The 18,571-nt window shown below is 31.5% G+C and overlaps 4 protein-coding genes across 5 annotated transcripts; 1 reads left to right on the forward strand and 3 right to left on the reverse strand.

Annotated features, from left to right (window-relative positions):
- Positions 1–1,399: 1,399 nt before the first annotated feature.
- Positions 1,400–5,121, reverse strand: LOC105559678. The gene is made up of 9 exons (XM_012008165.1): positions 5,091–5,121; positions 4,827–4,946; positions 4,581–4,698; positions 3,879–4,137; positions 3,601–3,717; positions 3,446–3,536; positions 1,915–2,060; positions 1,600–1,732; positions 1,400–1,525 (listed from the first exon to the last, which is right to left on the reverse strand). The coding sequence occupies exons 3-9, from the start codon at positions 4,681–4,683 to the stop codon at positions 1,475–1,477; spliced, it is 900 nt and encodes a 299-aa protein (XP_011863555.1). The 5' UTR covers positions 4,684–4,698; positions 4,827–4,946; positions 5,091–5,121; the 3' UTR covers positions 1,400–1,474.
- Positions 5,122–6,061: 940 nt separating this feature from the next.
- On the reverse strand, positions 6,062–9,919 carry LOC105559676. 2 transcript variants are annotated; one of them, XM_012008164.1, is made up of 9 exons: positions 9,258–9,919; positions 8,981–9,103; positions 8,755–8,872; positions 8,134–8,383; positions 7,874–7,978; positions 7,544–7,634; positions 6,582–6,727; positions 6,268–6,400; positions 6,062–6,184 (listed from the first exon to the last, which is right to left on the reverse strand). In XM_012008164.1, exons 1-9 carry the CDS (start codon positions 9,399–9,401, stop codon positions 6,110–6,112), a joined length of 1,185 nt encoding a protein of 394 aa, XP_011863554.1. In that variant the 5' UTR covers positions 9,402–9,919; the 3' UTR covers positions 6,062–6,109. The 2 variants fall into 2 exon arrangements, with proteins under 2 accessions (XP_011863554.1, XP_011863553.1); XM_012008163.1 differs by having other exon boundaries at positions 8,134–8,386.
- A 1,966-nt stretch (positions 9,920–11,885) lies between these two features.
- Positions 11,886–15,702, reverse strand: LOC105559708 (adenylate kinase 8). Its single transcript, XM_012008214.1, has 10 exons — positions 15,378–15,702; positions 15,085–15,211; positions 14,818–14,906; positions 14,255–14,402; positions 13,836–13,906; positions 13,430–13,607; positions 13,104–13,228; positions 12,833–12,942; positions 12,578–12,752; positions 11,886–12,269 (listed from the first exon to the last, which is right to left on the reverse strand). The coding sequence occupies exons 1-10, from the start codon at positions 15,471–15,473 to the stop codon at positions 12,006–12,008; spliced, it is 1,383 nt and encodes a 460-aa protein (XP_011863604.1). The 5' UTR covers positions 15,474–15,702; the 3' UTR covers positions 11,886–12,005.
- Positions 14,172–18,483, forward strand: LOC105559675 (melanoma-associated antigen G1-like). The gene is made up of 7 exons (XM_012008162.1): positions 14,172–14,244; positions 16,336–16,556; positions 16,838–17,157; positions 17,281–17,443; positions 17,595–17,689; positions 17,777–17,908; positions 18,164–18,483. Exons 2-7 carry the CDS (start codon positions 16,553–16,555, stop codon positions 18,230–18,232), a joined length of 783 nt encoding a protein of 260 aa, XP_011863552.1. The 5' UTR covers positions 14,172–14,244; positions 16,336–16,552; the 3' UTR covers positions 18,233–18,483.
- The last annotated feature ends 88 nt before the right edge of the window (positions 18,484–18,571 follow it).

The following is an 18,571-nucleotide window of genomic DNA, read 5'->3' on the forward strand; positions in this document are numbered from 1 at the left end:
AAAAAAAGTTTCTGACTCACCACTCGATGCGCAGCAGCGGAGTTAGCTACGTTCTGGTTCTGAAACATAAAAATATAGAATCCGTTAAAGTAGTGTTCAGGAAAACTAATATATAAAATTAAGTAATTCTTATGCGTCTCAAACTTTATTCGGTAAAATGTTTCAATGATTAGTGCGCGAAAGATTTTCCGCAAAAAATCTTCACGAGAATAAACTTTTATAAAATTTTAAATTATTTCTTGTTCTGTAATTACTATTTCGAAATTATAGAATTATGAAATAAACCGACTCGACAATAAACTGGGGAAAAGATTACTTTTACACAAAATTAAAAATAACATTTACCGTAAAGCTGCTCCGCCGGCGCCCGATGCCTTATCCCAAGCCTCCTCTTCCACTCAGATTGTAGTGGTACACTCGCGAAAACACAATCGTTCGCGCGATTTGACACTCCCGATTATAAAACCCATTTGAAAGTATTCTGTAATTCCGTCAAGTTCGCCTCCACTTCGAGTCGACGAGTAAGTTGAGACCCACGGTATCCATGAACAAAAGCATTTCAATGCGAGTCCCAAAAACTGCCGAATCTCAGAAGTGTGGCCATCGACAGGAATGGACATTTAATGAATACTTGTTCCTCAAATGGGCTTTGAAAAGTCTCTAGTTCGATTATTTAAACGGCACTCCCGAACGCGACGAAAATGGAAACTTTATATGTTATACGCGCACTTCTTTACGTATAATTGTTAGAGATTATTTCTTGGTAAGCGATCGATATGTTATAATTTTTCGTTATTATTTTACCCGACGATTCGTGTATATTCATCTCGACAAATCATACTTAAACGCGATTGATAAAAGTTAATAACTCGTACGAGACGATCGCGTTGCGTAGGAATTAATTGCGTTACGAGAAGCGACACGAAAACGCGCGGAATACCCGCCTCGCTCGACTGTGCCGCGCCGACTGATTCGGTACAATTAGCGATTGATATCTCGCGTGATCACTGAATCCTCGCGATTTGCCATCGATGCTCGGTTACCGAGAGTGAAATTACTTGTTTATTGCGCTAATTACGGGCGATAATTGCTTCTTTAAACGATGCTAGTATTCGAACACATCTCGTATCATCGCATTGAGTCTCTCGTCGCTTCGGGTATAATTTGTTGGCTGTTTCTGTTGACCGCGAACTTTGCTTGTATTGTAACAAGCACTCTTTTGAAATCTATATAGGTACGTACTTTTTCATTTTTATTTAAAAAGGACAGCAGAAAAATGTATAATTTTGATAGAAACTTGATGTACTATAATACCTTAATTTTAATTTTAATCTTACATATATTTCTTTACAAATTTTTATAAATATCTGAACTGCATTTTCGAAAAATTAATATTTTAGTTTTTCATACATAAATAATGTTGCTTTTTCATTAATTACATTCTCATGCAGTTACTAAATGCACACTTGCTTCGTCATCGTGTAGAATATATGACAGTAAAGTAAGATACCGAAGTTTTAAGTAGCTATAATTAAAAACGCTTCCTTTTATAATATCTATTTCTATGGTTTTTTAAATATTGCATACATATCATCTTACCGTAGCAAAACATTCCATAGATGCATCAAATAATCCACTAACATTCAAAACAAACTCTTTAGTTTCTCTTTGTAATAGAAACAGTATTAGCTTTTGTACATGCAACGGGGTTCTATACCACTGAACGTTATACCTATGAAATTGTACATATTATACACATATCAAATTATTAATTGATAAAAAGAACTTTTTATCTGTTACTTTTAACATTCATGCTAATTTGTTGTGTAACTATATTCTACATTTTACACATTTTATATCTACATATCATTTTTAAAGGACAAATGTATATCTATTTTACGAAATGTTTCTTACGCTGTAGAGAAAACTTGATCATTATGATCTATTATATTTTGTCCAATATAGTTGGCTATGAACATATATAAAATACTGACAGAAACATATATCATCGGCATAAACAACTCCTCAACATTATATTCAGATGAAGCAATCTCAAAAATCTAAGATACAAATTTTATGAAAATTATCAGTTTTTTTATGCTGCAAACTTCATTTTTAAAGCTATTTTCTTAAAAATAAAGATAGTATGCCAGTATTCATAGTCAGGGACTCGATTCCTGAATTCATTCGAAAGAGAAATTTATGCGAAAATCCTGTTTTCACAAAAAAAGTTGAAAGTCGATTGTTAAAAACTATGTGAATGGCCCAATCAGCTTGCAACTTATCTGTAAGAGCAGAATTTTCACATACGTCATTTCTCCTTCGAATGAATTCAAGAATCGAGTCCCAGATCTTATATTCAAGACCGTCTTGAATTTATCTAAAGATGCTGTATGGAACATTTCATTGGCTATGAAGTATCTAAAGATGATCCTAAAACGGACTTGAATATGAGATTTGACTATGACCGGTATTCATAATCAGATCTTATATTTAAGACCGTCTTGAATTTATCTGAAGATGCTGTATGGAACATTTCATCTATAATAATATCATCTATAATAAAGATGATATCTTAAGACGGTCTTGAATATAAGATCTACCTATGAATACCATAGTATACTTCAAAGTGGAAACTTCCTTTACAATGTTAATTAGTCACAAATAGTAAAAAGGATACAAAATAAAAATATAACCATTAAAAAATAGGCATTAATAACATTGTCCGTTAATAATAATACGTGAATTCGACCGTCAGTATTTAAACAAATCGCATAGTAGAAAGGCCTATGACGGTAATGCTGGATCTTTGTGCCTAATAGTTGTGCGTATATGTATATGTATACATCCTTATTCAACATGTAACAACTGCACGCCAATAACTTTATTAATCTTGAAACACAGTATTAAACTAAAGAGTAAACCTAATTAAATTGACAATCAATTTAATAACGATGCTGATTAAACACCCTTTAGTAATAATCTGTAAATGATATATTTTAAAAAATATTACTTTAGCCAGGATTCGAACCTGGGCCTTCCTATGATTTGCCGTGTTAAATAAGGATGTATACGCAAAAATATTAGGCACGAAGATCCAGCGTTACCGTCATAGACCTTTTTATTACATGATTTATTGTCCATTAAGTTTGAAAAACATTGGTAAACTTATTTTTTTAATGTTAATGTATTATCTATAATAGTATTAAATTTTATAAAACAACGCTTCTATATTCATGACTTTTATTCTAATGATATATTGTATAATATATGTATACAGTTATCTAAAATATTGGATTCCATCAATTCTATTAATTGTAACAATTGTTATTAGAAGTTAATACTTTTAGTACAACTTTTTCAGTTCTTGTCATATTTATTGAACAGTACTGTTAATGCAAATATATTTTGCAAGCATATGTACAATACGAAATAAAACACTTACTTGAAACAGATTTAGGGCTAAACAAGCCACTCCACATACTATTAAACAAAACATCATTACCTCGAGTATGGACATCAAATGTTTGGACAATCTTAAAAAAAACAGAAATATATAACTAAACATATTAAATTTATATTGTGGGCGTGAATACAAACTTCATAGCTGTTCGATGAATGTCGACAGCACAAATTACACCCTCCGTCATCAAGATCTTATTTTTCAGCGGAAGATTTTGTCGAATATCGATATTTATTGCATGCTCTATACGATAACTGTAAATGTTTATGTTGTAATTATACACCAACTCACTGAATGACACAATTTATCAGCTACAACCACACCTTTATACAAATTTTTTAAATACATTATGTTGTTTAGTGATAACAAATGTAGATTCAAATTATTATAATCGTTCCTACATCTATGTGCGCACCAAGCAATTCTAAATATCCCACACATATGATGAAAATACGTTATGAGCATTGCCCCTACTGCTAATATCGCAGCCGACCCGATGCAAAATATTAGATTGATATGGAACAAAATCAAATAGAAATACTTTTCCTGATCGATAAAATACTCCGTCATAATTGGCAACCGTCGTAATTGAGATACGTTTTTTGGTAAAATAACGAGGATACTCGACCAGTATTGGCCGATAACAAGGACAAATAAGGCGCCACCTGCAAATACTGAAAAAAATTAGGAAACAGTTTTATCGCTAAAATTTCTGCTGTACATATATGCTTATCAAGATCTGTAGAGTTTAATACACATATACATGTATTATAAAATTTTATATTATTTGGATTATTTATTTATATAATTAATTTCTATCTAGACCTGCTTAATTATTATTATTTATTACTGGCAACCTGAAGAGATTTCTGCTTTATTATTTTTATCGATTTGTATGATATTTAATTGCAATTCATACTGTTTAATGTGTACGATATATTACAAGTATGTTATTAATCGTTTAATAAACGCGTATGTATATGCCGAATACTTAGATTTGATATGTCAAATATAAAAGTATAAAGAAATTTAATTAGCTGAAATCGATTTTGAAGTGTTTGTAGCTTACGTTAAATGATAATTCTAAGCATCTAAGGTCTGAGAATATTATTATTACTTGTAAGTGAAATCGTAAAGCGTCTTGCACTGCAACCATACTCTTCTATGATAGCAACTTCGTTTTTATCTTTTAATTGATCGTATACGTGCTGAAGTTGCATCAGTAAGTCCTTTACCTGTTATTTCAATCACTTTATACTGTATTTGTAATAAAAATATATAATATTTTTTAACATGTAATAATAATTTACATGGCAAAGGTGATTACATCGTCAAACGTATATTCTGCAAACAATCAACTTACAACTGCGATGTTAACACAGAATAAATTGTATTTTATTAAGGTAACAAGAAAGAAAGATGTGGAAGATAAAACCTTGCAGACGAGATTTGCAGTAACCTTTGATGTCAATAGCGTCGTCAACTATCAGTAATAATTTTATTTATAATTACGCTTATAAACAGTCACAATTTCATATAACGATTGTATTATATGACATAAATTGAGAGACATTATTTCATAGAAACGTGGTAACTTATCATGAAATACTGTTAGTTATACTCTTACTTGAAATATAATACCCGCCGTCAGAATAGTAGAGAAGCAAATAAACTGAAATCGTGTGAGTTTAGATTGTTGGTAAGGCCACAAGCCGATAGTAAGTAATAGAATTCTATTGAAACTGAAATGCTGAGTCTCTAATTGAATCATTTCTTTACAACGTCCGGAATGCAACTGGTTGTACGAACGTCGACGAGTACGATTATCCCTTCCCTTTCTCTATTGATTGACTAGATATTCTCCCATATGTAAACGTTACTGCGAATACCATAATTTGTATAATACGAGGCTATACAAAATTACCACCGTATAAGTGGGAACTTATTCATATTTTAACGGCGTTTCTGCAATAAGAATTACTATTACGGCATCGATTCGACATCAAGGGAACTTCAACGAATATTTTCTTTGAACGAAAATAAATATATTTGTGAGGGAACAGAAGTCACGCAAGCGCGTATTCACTCTTTTACCGCAATAACTTTATTCCCGTATGCGATCTTGCAAGATACGTTTCGCCTTTGAATTGAATATCCTCGAACCTTGGCTTCTTCGATACCGATCTTAATTGATACAGCTGTCATTTTTAAACATGGTGACTATATTAATAATAATAATTTTATATGTTATAAAATATTATCAACATATAGATATTTTTCAGCTGATAAATGGTGCATGACAGTTGGACAAATTAAATATCATATTATCTATGAAAAAGACGTAATAATATTATTTTTAACCTTAACATATTATTTATGAAGATAATATCCAATTCGTGATAATGATATCATATACAATCTTTTATTATTTGATGTACAACAATCATAGTCCTAATGACGTACAATATCTAATCCTAATATATTTGCAGAGATTTTGATGTCTTAATACTCTAAAATATTTGAATATTGAACATTGTCTGTTATCTCTAATTAAAAAACTTGAAGCTCAAATTACATAGTAAAAAATATACTTTTTTATGTTCTAATATAACAAATGCTGTTTTATATTCTTTAAATATGTTTTTCTCATGCGCTTACTGCATTTGTATTTGACTGTGTAGTTAGTATAACAGTAAAATAAGATACCGACGTTTTCATCACCTGCAATGAAAAATATATTGTTATTGTATATTTCTTTTTAATATATACCTTACATACTCAAAAAACCAATACATGATCTTTACTGTGGCAAAGCATTCGAAGGATGGAACGAACAATCCACCGACATTTATAGTAAACTTTTTAACGCCATTTAACAACAAGAAGAGTATTAATCTCTGGATATGTAAAGGTGTTGCGTACCATTCAACTCCGTATCTATAATACATAAAGTATAAAGACGAGAATAGACCATTTGAGAAAAAGCAAGAAGATTTCCGAGTAATTTTCACAATTTTAATTATTATAGTACTTGTAACGTTAAGTACTTATTACTTTACTTTCGATACAGTAATCTGTGAATCTTCCCGTAATTGTATTTCGTGAGAAAGCTCCTTACACGGTATCAAATACGTAATTATTGTGATCCGTCATATTTTGTCCAAGCAAATTCGCTATGAACAGGTATAGGATATTTATAGCCGCAAATACGCTAGGCACAAAAGCTAGTTGAATAGCTTGCTCAGACATCACAACCTGAGAAATCTGAAATACAAATCTCACTATTACAAACAATTTTTGCATTTTAAGGAGAATTAAGATGCAAGAAGTTGATTCCAATCGCATGATTCGTCAATTAACTTATTTTACGATACATTTTGTTCCTTCAAAATAATAAGAACCATTAATGGATTCATGGAATTGCTAGTAAAAATCAGGACAATAAAATTACTGCACGACTTTGAATAAAAGTACTTTCTTCGGTTGCATAAATTTTTTGATAAGTATTTATAGTATGTACATGTTATGAACAGAATTGGGAAGTAACTCGTTACTTGTAACGAAGTTACAGTTACAGATACTTTTTTTTTGTAACTCTAACTTAACTTCATTACTTTCTCTCCATCTGTAACTGTAACTTACAAAGTTACATTAAGTTCCCTAGTAGCACAGTGCATTGGACAAACATTGGTTAAACATTGGCTCAATATTTGGTTATCTTGGGCCAACGTTTAGCCAATGCACTGTGCTACTAGGGTTACTTTATACATATTTTAAACCTCCACAGATCGTATTTGCATTTGCACATAAACGCTTTTATCAACACTTTACAATTCAAATGCAGATTTGATATTTTAATTTTTATTACAAAAAAGTAACTGCAAAGTAACGATTCGTTATTTTTTTAGTAACTGTAACTGTAACGCGTTACTTCTCAGAACTGGTAACTTTTAACTGTAACTAGTTAAATTTTTAGCGAAAAAACTGTAACTAGATACTTTTATATAAAGTAACTTCCCCAATCCTGGTTATAAATCTATTGCTTGTTCAAGGATAAATAAGGTTAAAATCCAAACTTACTCGAACAAAGTTGAAACATATTGAAATTATAAGGGACTGTGCTACAAAGAAGAACATTACTTCAAATTTGGACATGAAGTATGTGGCGAACCTTCAAAAACAAAATATAATCACTGCATATACGAGTATTACATACATGTATGTACACTAGGAATAACCGATGCCTTCCTACATGAATTTTTGTGCACATATCAACACATTTATACATTTTGCACATACATACATGGAAAATGTATATGTGTCCTACCTGTGCCTAAGTTCATATGGGAAGGCATCAGTGATTCCTACTGTACTATTATATATGGATGCATATATTATATGGATATTAACTGTAAAGCTTGTCGATGGATATCTACAGCGCAAATTAAATCCTCGGATCTTACAATTTTATTTTTCAACGAAATATTGATGTTTACTGCGCGTTCAACACGATAACTGTAAATAATTTAGATGTTTTTAATAAGGTTTTTCTTTATTTAATTTATTTATCATTTTTTTCATGTCGCAAGATAAACCGTATCTTCACATTTGTTCAACACAGATTTATTTACAATTAAAATTTTAGCGGCCATTTTATATTCGTTTTATACCTGGCTATTTTAAGCATTCCACAGAAAAATATAAAATATGCAATAAACAGTGTTCCTGTAGCTAACAGCACAATTCCACCTATACATACTGCTATGGTTACATGCAGTTGAATTAAAAAAAAATATTTTTCTCCATCAACAAAATATTCTGTTATGACTTGCATGTGACCTGGTCGAGTTAAGTTCATCGATGGAATATCATCAGATGTAGTCCAAAATTGAATAATAATAGGTATTCCACATGTACCTGCTACTAAAAATATATAAATATATTAATTGATATCTTGATTTCTGTTGTGAAACTTTTAAATTATTTCAAATATTGCCTATGTACATACGTTACAAAAATTAATATTTTTATTTCAATTATCATAAATATTCATTAAGCAACTAATAGCTATCAGTAATTTTATTGGACTTGGAAACATCTTTGCGACTGTACATGTATAATATGATCACATAAATGTGTCAAAAGTATATGTATGCAACAAATAGTTGCAAATTATATACTTTAGGTATATGCATAGGCAGATGTGTAAAGAATTTATAGTAATTTGTCTTATACGTTAAAAGAAAAACATAATTAAATATATGCAAAAATATGTAATAATATTATCTTACCAATAAGTGCAATTGTATAACATTTCGCAGTGTAGCCATATTTTTCTATGATAGCGATTTCATTTTTATCTTTTAATTCGTTACATATATGCTGAAGTTGTATAAACAACTTTTTTACCTGTTATTTTTTCAATAATTGTACATGCCACCTTTGTAGATAGCAATATTGGGAAATACTTTTTAATATAAAAATTTAACGGATACGACCCAAGAGCTATGAACTTACAGGTTCGAAATTAACATAGAATCCGCAATATTTTGTCATACATAAAATAGAAAAAGATACGGAAGACACAATCGTGATGACGAAATCTGAAGTGTATTTTAATGTTGTCCTAAATGGTGTCAACTGTAATTGTTTATCAGTAAATTGTAATATGTGATTATAAATAATTATACTAGATAATATAGATTAATATAAATTATTTGTTTGTAAAAGATTTTTAAGCATTAATTTATCCTGCAATAATGCCATTATGTGCAATGTGTGTGTTTCTCCTTACTTGAAATATAGTAAACGTCATTAAAAGTGCAAAGAGGAAAATAAATTGAAATCGAGTGAATTTGGATTGTTGAAATGGCCACAAGCCAATAGCAAGCAACAGAATTCTATTGAGACCTAAATATTGAGTCTCTATACAGATCATCACTTAGCGAAGTTCGGGACACGAATGACTGTCGAAGCAATCGAAGAGAATACGCTTACCCCCTCCGTTTTGTATTGTTCGGTCAGATATTCTAAGAGTTTCCTATTCTGGTATAACTTCCAACGCATTATGTAATTTTTTTAATACAGGAATATTGCATAATACATGAGATCATAATACTTGCAATTTGACAAATTACTTAATAACAGGTATACCTTTATACTATCGATTTGACACGAAGGGAAATTTAACAAATGTTTTCTCTCGTAAAACGTGGTGCACTTATAAAAAAATTCTGAAATAAGAATAGCACATTTGCATTTTGTTAAAGAAGCGCGACTTTACATATTTTATTCTCGCATGTACAGCCAAGTTAGGTTCGACTTCCAAGAGAAATAAATTTGTGTTAATCTTGAAATATTATAATCTTGCAATCAGTCGTAAGTACTGTCCTTGTTGAAATTGTTAACTTAATTCCTTATTAATATTCTATTGTTTTAGTCTTTATTTTATTATTACCCGCAAGACATATTTTATTTTGAAAAGAATGAAGTGTATCTTCGATATCTTGTCGGGTTAATTAAATGTAGTACTATTTAACTTTTCGATTTCAAACACATGTCTATAACAATACAGGATGTCCTGGTAAAGGCTGGCAATCTCTCGTGGACAGGTAAAGAGTACATAAAAATAACTCGAGAGAATAGAAATATAAACATAGAAATAAATTTATAATAACAACATATAACGTTTTCAGTTATAATTAATTAAGATTTTCTCGCAATTGCTTTATGGTGTATTATTGCAATTTATTAATTATTATAAAAATAACATAATCTCTTCATATCTTCAAGAAGGCCGCAATTAAAACAATTAATTTCCTTTGCACGACCTGCACGTCTCGTAATACCCTAATAAGAAAAGTGTTCCAAAATCATCCGCTCCCGTTGAGACCTGTTCAACGCAAACAAGTACCCTAGCAACAGGAGGGCGGTTCTATCAGGATCGCATCCCTTGCGAGCAGCTTCTCGTGCGGGGTGTAGGCGCGTAAGCGACCTGTCCGCCTCCATGCATCCTTGATCCGGAAATATGCTTCGCGTTTGAGGCAATTACGGGCATTAGCGTGGATGCCGCTGCGGCTTTAATTTGACTCGCATCTGTCTCGCTTCGGCGCTTTTGAACTTCCCAAATACGATTATACGCGGCGCCCGACAATAATTTTCTTCATCATTATTGTATAACGGCAGCATATCCACATGTATATCTAACGCGCGAAATAAAAGATATGTCGTATAATAAACTATAATATTTATTAATTATAAAATAAACATAGTTGAAATACAATCATGTTATTTTATATGATATAATACTCAGATAAATAATTATGAAGTGGCCATCTAGATTTGTATCAACGTTTGGTCTTAAATTAAAATCATAAATTAAATTTCGGATTTTATGATCATTTAAAATAAATTATAGCATTGTAATATTTTATCATAATTCATCTTTAAGTGAATATTTAATTTTAAATGAATGAATGGAGCTTTTTCCAAAGAAATGTTAAGAATATTTGTTAAAAATAAAAACCTAATATACATGTATAAATTTTTCAGAAAAGAGACAACATATTTCGATGTAGCAAAGAGGTATAAAATATAACTTTTGACTTTCGCTTGAGAGTGATAGCCGTGACTCAAACGTTGCCCGAGAAAACTGACGAACTGTCGCTTTTATTTACCAGAGATTAAACATGAAACAAAGCAGTATTTTAAAATATTAAAATTTTTATTTCTAAACCAATAATACGAGAAGATTATAGTAGACTATCTGCTTGTAAATTTGTTTTCAATCGGAAAAAATGCTACACCTTTTTATAATTCCTGTCGGAATTTTATAATGACACAAACTGAATTATATTATAGATTCAATTTCTTCATCTCTCTAGAAACTACCGTTCTAAGTATTCAAAATCCTGTTTTGGTAATATTAAAAAATTAGTAAAACCAACCAATTAACATGAGATTTAAGAAAAATGGATCAAATTGTTTACATAGTTTATTATTTTTATGTAATTTTTATAATAATTAATTAGATGGTTAATGCACGAAAATGCACCGCCCCTATTGTTACGTTGTGTCACATCATCATAACCATCGTCATAATCGTTTATGCGACATTACGCGTCGTGACGTCGCGAAGATGAGATGCTTCGCATGCCAGGGTCGCAGGATTTTCCAGGAGCGCGTCCGATTTCCTATCTTCGCCGTAGAGAGATGCATTATCCACATAATATTATCCTTCAATTAGATTGAGGGGTACAGAAATAGCTTACTGATTTCCAACTCTAACACATCTCGAGACAAAGTAATTTCAACGTTGTTTAGAATGCAGTAAAAAAGATATGGAATACTTAATTGTTAATAAGGTCTTAGTGTGGAGAAAATGAAACATTTTCACGTTGTATATTATTACAGCAAACGTAGAAACAGATATTAATACAAATTATACATAATGGTTAAGAAGAAGAACTGTTTTGCACGTTACCGACTGAAATGTTCTTTGTTGTTTGTTCTTCTTTTTACGCAAGGTTGTTTCGGAGGGTTGTTAAATAAATGAATATTTTGGCTCTGGTGCGCGTATGTCGTCGAAAATACTCGGGTCGGGTTCGTCATCGGGATCGAACTCTATGTTCATCGGATCGATCGCAGGTGTTTGAGAAATTCTGGGTTTCGCGGACGGTGCTGGTTGCATCAGACATGTCTCCAGCCTTTCCCTCACGCACTTTCTTTCACCCATCGCGTCTATTACGGACGCCGTTTCCCCCGTGTATTGCATTATGGCATCTATATTCTCTTCGTACTCTCGAAGCTACATTTAACAAGTAACAGCGAAATAATTTCAATTTAAAATTTAAAAAGTATGAAACTTTTCTCTCACTTAATATAATTCTTCAAAAGCGTACGTGTAAAATAAGAAAAGAGTAATTACAACATAATAAATTGACATATAAATACAATTTACATCTAAAGAAATTAAAAAACGCAATTTTGTCAATAGAAAATTGTCAACAGAAAAGATTCTTAATTCATAAAATATGTTTTCCCGACTGTAGAACAATATGAAGTACATATATAAATCTTGAACAAGAATGTTTCAAAAGATAATACAGTAGTTACCTCTTGTTCGATAATGTTTCCGTGATCATTAGAATAAACATCTAATTTAGAATCTGAATCCGTCATCGAAGACTCGCACGTTGCGAGATCATGTTCGCTTCCAGTAATAATGTCGCATCGATGATTCAAGAGTCTTTCCCCACACATTTGTACGTCCATTTTTAGAACAATTACTCTAAACGTAATTTCGAATATCGTCATTACTTTGTTATTACGGGATGTTCACAGAGAAATTATGATATTTGTGAGATTTACCTATTAGGTGGCGTGGGTATCATATCCAGGAGCTTGAACTCGTCCACAGTTTTAGGGTAACCCGTTAGAATCCATCCTCTCTTGAGGCAGTCATCTCTGAGTACATATTGCTGGAAAAAAAACAACTGTGTTAATAATAATGAATCATAAATGAATTTAATAATAGAATAAATTTATATAATATGTAATATAAAAATATAATAAATTAATAATATAGTAAATAAATAAAAAATAATAATTTAATGTGTTTCTTAGCGAGTTATAACCACACCTCGATGATTTGTATTCGCGCTTCTAACTTCACTTTCTGTCTGCATCTGTGCTCGCATAAACGCAACATCTCATCTAAAACCGTCTCTCGCAAACAGGCTTGTTCCAAAATATTATTAAAGTCAACTGCAAAAACGTATTTCTGTTCAAAATATTATTATTAAGAATACATTTGTCTACTAAAAGTCATTACTGATGAAGAAGAAGCAAAAATGTTATAAATAATGTCTTTTTAATAAAATAAAAATCTAATGTTTCTCTAGAACAAATATCAATATGTTATTAAAAATAATATCACACACACACACACACACACACACATATTACCATAAACGAGATTAAATTTCTCAGATATATGTTTTGCCAAAGAATGACGACTTGATCCTGGAGGACCTATAAGAACGATGCGAAAAAGCGATGGAGCCCCATAATGTTTCCTGATTTTCAATAATGCCGCGCAATCTTTACCCAGCTTATGAATTGTTTTAGTACCAACCTCAACCTCCTAAAATAAATAATTTTAATTATTTCATAACAAAATTATTGCCGTTTAATATAAAATAAAAAAATTACTACATTCGGATAGTTTATAAAAGAGTTGTATAATAATAGTTTACTTTGTTAAAACATTATACACATTATTAACATTAGTATGTTAATAATATGTATATTAATTTAATAATTAATATTATATCATGAACAAATATTATAAAGCCAGATATGAACAACTAACTATTAAAAGATTAGTATAAGCTTCACGTAAACCTCGAAGAGTTCTTCTATAATCGCACTGTCTTGTATCTTCTGAAAATAAACAGAATGAGTTTGACCCAACCAAAATTATCCATTTCGAATACATATAAAGTTTAAGAGATGTAAAGATTAAAGATTATTCTCTCTCTTCCCACGTATGCAATTCTTTTAACAATTGAAGTAGATTCTTGTGGTGCAATTCGACTTTCATTTAATGCCTTAATATGTTTTATATTGTACAAGTATGTTAATATAATAAAATTGAAAAATATTGATAATTTTATTAACGTAAAAATGTTACGATTTGTGTTTACAGAGTGAACATATTTTACAAAAATGGAGATGGATCAGAATAAATTTGGAAAAAACAACGGCAAGATAATCATCCAGTAAGTATACTTTCGTCTTGAGCCTCGTCTTCTGCACATGGTGGTATAATTTGTATCACATGTGTTGGTATTACACCGACACGTTGTATTGCACGCGCTTCCTTTTTATTCCTCGGTACATCTGTACAACGAATTATGTATTTCGATAAACGGGAAAACTAAAAAGATCTATAGTTACAGTTTTTAGTTACACTTTTCTCACGGTCGGATTTCTAACTAATTGTCCCAATGACAGTACGTCTAATTTTTACGTCTAATGCTTCATCAATTCAAGATCCACTTTTACTTAATAGAATAAATAATCACAAGACGAAATAATTAATTCACGTATCAGAACAATGAAATACCGACTAATGCCCATCCAGATTCATGATATATTCCCGACATTAACAGTTTCTTTATTCTTGCCGAAATCTCATTAGCATCGTAGCAACGACACATATTCTAAAATACACATATTATAATGAACATTTGGTATATTATTAAGAGAGAAAATTATATATTGCGAGAGATTATATATTAAGAGAGAAAAATTCACGCAACTAAAGCATTTCATACAAATAAACGGCATACTTCGGTAGAAGATAAAGCAAAAAGATCTTCTAGAGTGACAGGACAAATACCAGTTTCCTTCTGTAGAATTTTTGCGAGAGTCACTTTATCTGTGTCAATAGAAAAAAACATTTTGTTTCATTAATTTTGAGAATAATACATGTATATAGATATAGAGGAGGGGAGGGGAGAGAAAGAAAGAAAGAGGTAGTCTCTTATATTAAACTAATCTCTTATAAAAATATATCTCTGCAATGAATTCTATTACTGTTGATCATAATGGATTACCGAAGCTCGGGGGAGCTATAAGAATAACTCTGGGAATATCTCGCTTTCGTACAATATGTTGGACGCATTGTTTTATAAATACTATTGGATCTTCTGGCTGTTGGATCAGTAACTGCGTCACTAATTCCTATGAATTTTATGTAATAGAATATAATGCAATATGTATATATAATGTGATATGATAGTATATTTTTAATATAATATAAAATACGCACAAAATGCAAACGTTTTAATGTAACATAATTAATCCCAATGAGATATTCGAGTGTGGCGAGATGACATAATTTACTTACATAAAAGAATTCATATAGTCTGTGTTTCTCCATGTAGGGCACGAAATTCGGCGGAATGGTTAATAATTGTCTTGTCCCTCCTTCAAAGTTGCACATATTTCACAGTTGTTATGGTTAATTAATAACATGACATTAATTAACGTACTAACAAGCGAACGGCACATGTTTGACCTAGATATGTATTTAATGAAACTCAACCAATACGCGACTTTCATATCTGTTTTCGAAGACTATTCACTTCTTTTATCGTGTCACACAGAATGTTATTAATCCAGAGAGGAATTATGATTTTCAGAGAAAGATAATGAAAATGCGACAGTTTTATTATAAAGACATAAAAAATGTATTGCATTGCTCATTAAATTAGTTATAAACGCGAAATTATCGATTAATTAAGAGCTCCAATTATTTTTGTGAGAGATTATTGCAAGACAGTGAAAATGCAAAATTATTCTTTACACCTTTAAATAAGCATTTGATAACGATAACATTGAAATTTATTATCATGATACATGTATACTGTCTCCTATCCTATAATATCCTATACATATGTATAATAACAATAATAACCCATAGTATACACATACAGGGTGCAATGAATATTAATGGTGCACCAACCTTTTACCATAGGAGATGAATTACCGACCGTAACTGTTGTCAAACTTCGAAAAAATGGAAAAAATCTCGTTATATGTGTTTCGATCATGTAACATCTAATTGCATCTCAAGAGATATAACTAGATATTACATATTTGAGACACATATAACAATTAAGATTTTTCCATTTTTTTTCCAGTCGCGGTCGGTAATTCATCGCAGAAATATTTTCCGTCCTCCTTGTAACAGATAATTTTTAGCATCACTTATTTTCCGCAGTTTTTTCCTATTTATCATATGTATATTTCTACTTTGTCCTCATTGCATTTGTAATATTTATTCAGTGCTATTCTGCTTGCAGTATTTACCAAGAGATGGCGGTAGCGCACAGCGACAGGTTTACTTCGCGCCAACCTCGCTGTTTACAGAGGGCAGCTCGTACTCAAAACAAGGCTTCGTTTGGACAGCGCGATTGCGTGTGTTATTTTATATTGAATATTTTAAGGATAACGAGGTTCCTGCAAACCATCGCAAGGCCATAAACGTATCTGAAGTGACGTGTAATCCTAAGTCCCGAAATGGGTAAGAGTATATTTATATTCTACTCGTGTTTCCACAGAAAGTTCACGTGTATCGGTTTCCCTCGTCTTTTTTTTATGTAACTATCCACGAACAAAGTTGAAAATCTAAGAGAAGAGACACAAGAAGGCAGTTAAAATACATTTCTTACATATATGTGATAAAGCCTTCCTTTTGTTTCCCAAATTGTGGAACAGCCTTGGTTATCGTAACCTCATATTCTATACATAATGAACGTTCAACCAAAAAAAAAACGACAATTGATGACAATTGATGTGTGGCAGGTAAAAAAAGAGGATCTCGTGTGAGAGAAAGCGACGATCTTTTCTCGTCTGAAGATGTTCCTGGTCCGAGCAGCCAAACCAGCGTATCGTCACAACAAAACATTAGACGGTCGACCCTCAGCGACTCACAGATTATGAGCTCGCAAAACGTGGAGGCGGAAAAGCATACGGAGCTGATTAGTGGCGTAATAAGATATCTCTTTGCAGCAGATCGAAATAAGCTGCCTATACAGAAAGCACAGATCATCAAAAATGTACTAGGGGGAAATGGCAGAATATTCCGTTTCATTATCGACAAAGTGAACAGCCAACTGTCCGAGGTATACCTGTTTTACAATTATTATTCATATGATTGCATAACTGTCTTACGAGGCAAACCAGTTTGAAAGCATATATGTATTTATGAGATAAAGAAATTTCAAGCAAGCTGTGATATTTGAAAGGTATTTGGATACAAGCTCGCGGAAGTTGAGAGCAACAAGTTTATACTGGTGAACGAAATAGAAAACGATCTTCCACATCTCACTTTTCCCGACAGCCGTACGCAGGTGCTGTTGTATCTCGTACTCGTACATATTTTCATGTATGGCGAATCGTGCAAAGAGGGTAATTTTCACTCCTTGGAAATTTTTCATGTTAAATACACATAACGTATGTCTTGCATAATTTATTACACAACACTTATACGTCTGTGCAGTAAATTGTTGCAAGAAACTTTAAATTAAGGTTGAAAAAGTAAGTGAAATAATTTCCGCAGAAGCACTATGGGACTACCTTAAAAATCTGGGTATTGTAACGGATGATAACTTTCACCATGAATACTTTGGCGACGTTAAACAGCTGGTGACGGTGGTAAGAAGCGATTGGCGAAATTAAATGTAAATAGTCAACTATAGTTTAATAATAGTTTATTTCTAAACGTCATTTATTTCCATGCAGCAGTTTGTAAATCAAAGATATCTTGAGAAGAAAATAATGGATAAGAATAATCCATCGCAAGTCGAGTATGTATGGGGACCCCGCGCGGAAAATGAACTCACCTATCGTTCCGTCTTGCAATTTGTTGCAGAAGTAAGCACAAGAATATATAATATTGAACAGTACGATAAAGATGATAACATAATTTATGTTACAATATGTAAATTATTAAAAAGTTTGATACTTATTACTTACAAAGTTATTGTTTTCATATTTAATTGTGATTTTCTAAAAATCAATTAGATTTCAAACAAATTTGGGTAATCGATAGAATTTTTTCTATTCTATTTTATACGTGGAGCACGTGTGATGTTAAACGTCTGTAAATAATTAATATATGAATTGCAGATATACGGATGTTCTATGAATAAATGGAAGTTGCAATACAAGACTGTTGTTGAGGCAGAACAAGCTTAAGAGGGAGAACAAGATAATTTATTATATTTGCGCCATGTTAAAAGAAGAAAGAAAACGGAAGGACAAGGTTACTCAAATGTATGAATGTATTGTCTTTTCTCTATTTTTGTAGTACAAAAATTTCAAAAACCTTTGAATGCCAGAAAGTGTATAATATTTTTTATTCAACGTATTTAATTTAAACTAGACAACACAAACGCGCGCTTCGCGCGTGCCATTTGCTATCTATAAAGATTCACTGTACACATATATTTCAAGACCGAATTATTTACGATTTCCCAGATATATTTACTGGCCCTGAGAGCAGCCTTAAAGCTGCAGGGATTAGAATTCGTCCTC

Source organism: Vollenhovia emeryi, unplaced genomic scaffold (genome assembly GCF_000949405.1).
Source record: "Vollenhovia emeryi isolate VEMERY1.0 unplaced genomic scaffold, V.emery_V1.0 DF939260.1, whole genome shotgun sequence".
Lineage (NCBI taxonomy): Eukaryota > Metazoa > Arthropoda > Insecta > Hymenoptera > Formicidae > Vollenhovia > Vollenhovia emeryi.

Coding starts and splice junctions, on each gene's coding strand:
- LOC105559675 (XM_012008162.1), top strand. Junction 17,690..17,776: donor TTAAACAGCTGGTGACGGTG/GTAAGAAGCGAT, acceptor ATTTCCATGCAG/CAGTTTGTAAATCAAAGATA. Junction 17,909..18,163: donor TCTTGCAATTTGTTGCAGAA/GTAAGCACAAGA, acceptor TATGAATTGCAG/ATATACGGATGTTCTATGAA.
- LOC105559678 (XM_012008165.1), bottom strand. CDS start 4,683: ATGCAACTTCAGCACGTATACGATCAATTAAAAGATAAAAACGAAGTT. Junction 3,537..3,600: donor ATTCATCGAACAGCTATGAA/GTTTGTATTCAC, acceptor GTTTTTTTTAAG/ATTGTCCAAACATTTGATGT. Junction 1,526..1,599: donor CTATGGAATGTTTTGCTACG/GTAAGATGATAT, acceptor TTTTAATTATAG/CTACTTAAAACTTCGGTATC.
- LOC105559676 (XM_012008163.1), bottom strand. CDS start 9,401: ATGATCTGTATAGAGACTCAATATTTAGGTCTCAATAGAATTCTGTTG. Junction 8,387..8,754: donor TTATACAATTGCACTTATTG/GTAAGATAATAT, acceptor ATATATTTTTAG/TAGCAGGTACATGTGGAATA. Junction 6,728..7,543: donor TATGTTTCAACTTTGTTCGA/GTAAGTTTGGAT, acceptor TTTGTATTTCAG/ATTTCTCAGGTTGTGATGTC.
- LOC105559708 (XM_012008214.1), bottom strand. CDS start 15,473: ATGTGCAACTTTGAAGGAGGGACAAGACAATTATTAACCATTCCGCCG. Junction 12,753..12,832: donor ATACCCACGCCACCTAATAG/GTAAATCTCACA, acceptor AATTACGTTTAG/AGTAATTGTTCTAAAAATGG. Junction 12,270..12,577: donor GAAACATTATCGAACAAGAG/GTAACTACTGTA, acceptor TGTTAAATGTAG/CTTCGAGAGTACGAAGAGAA.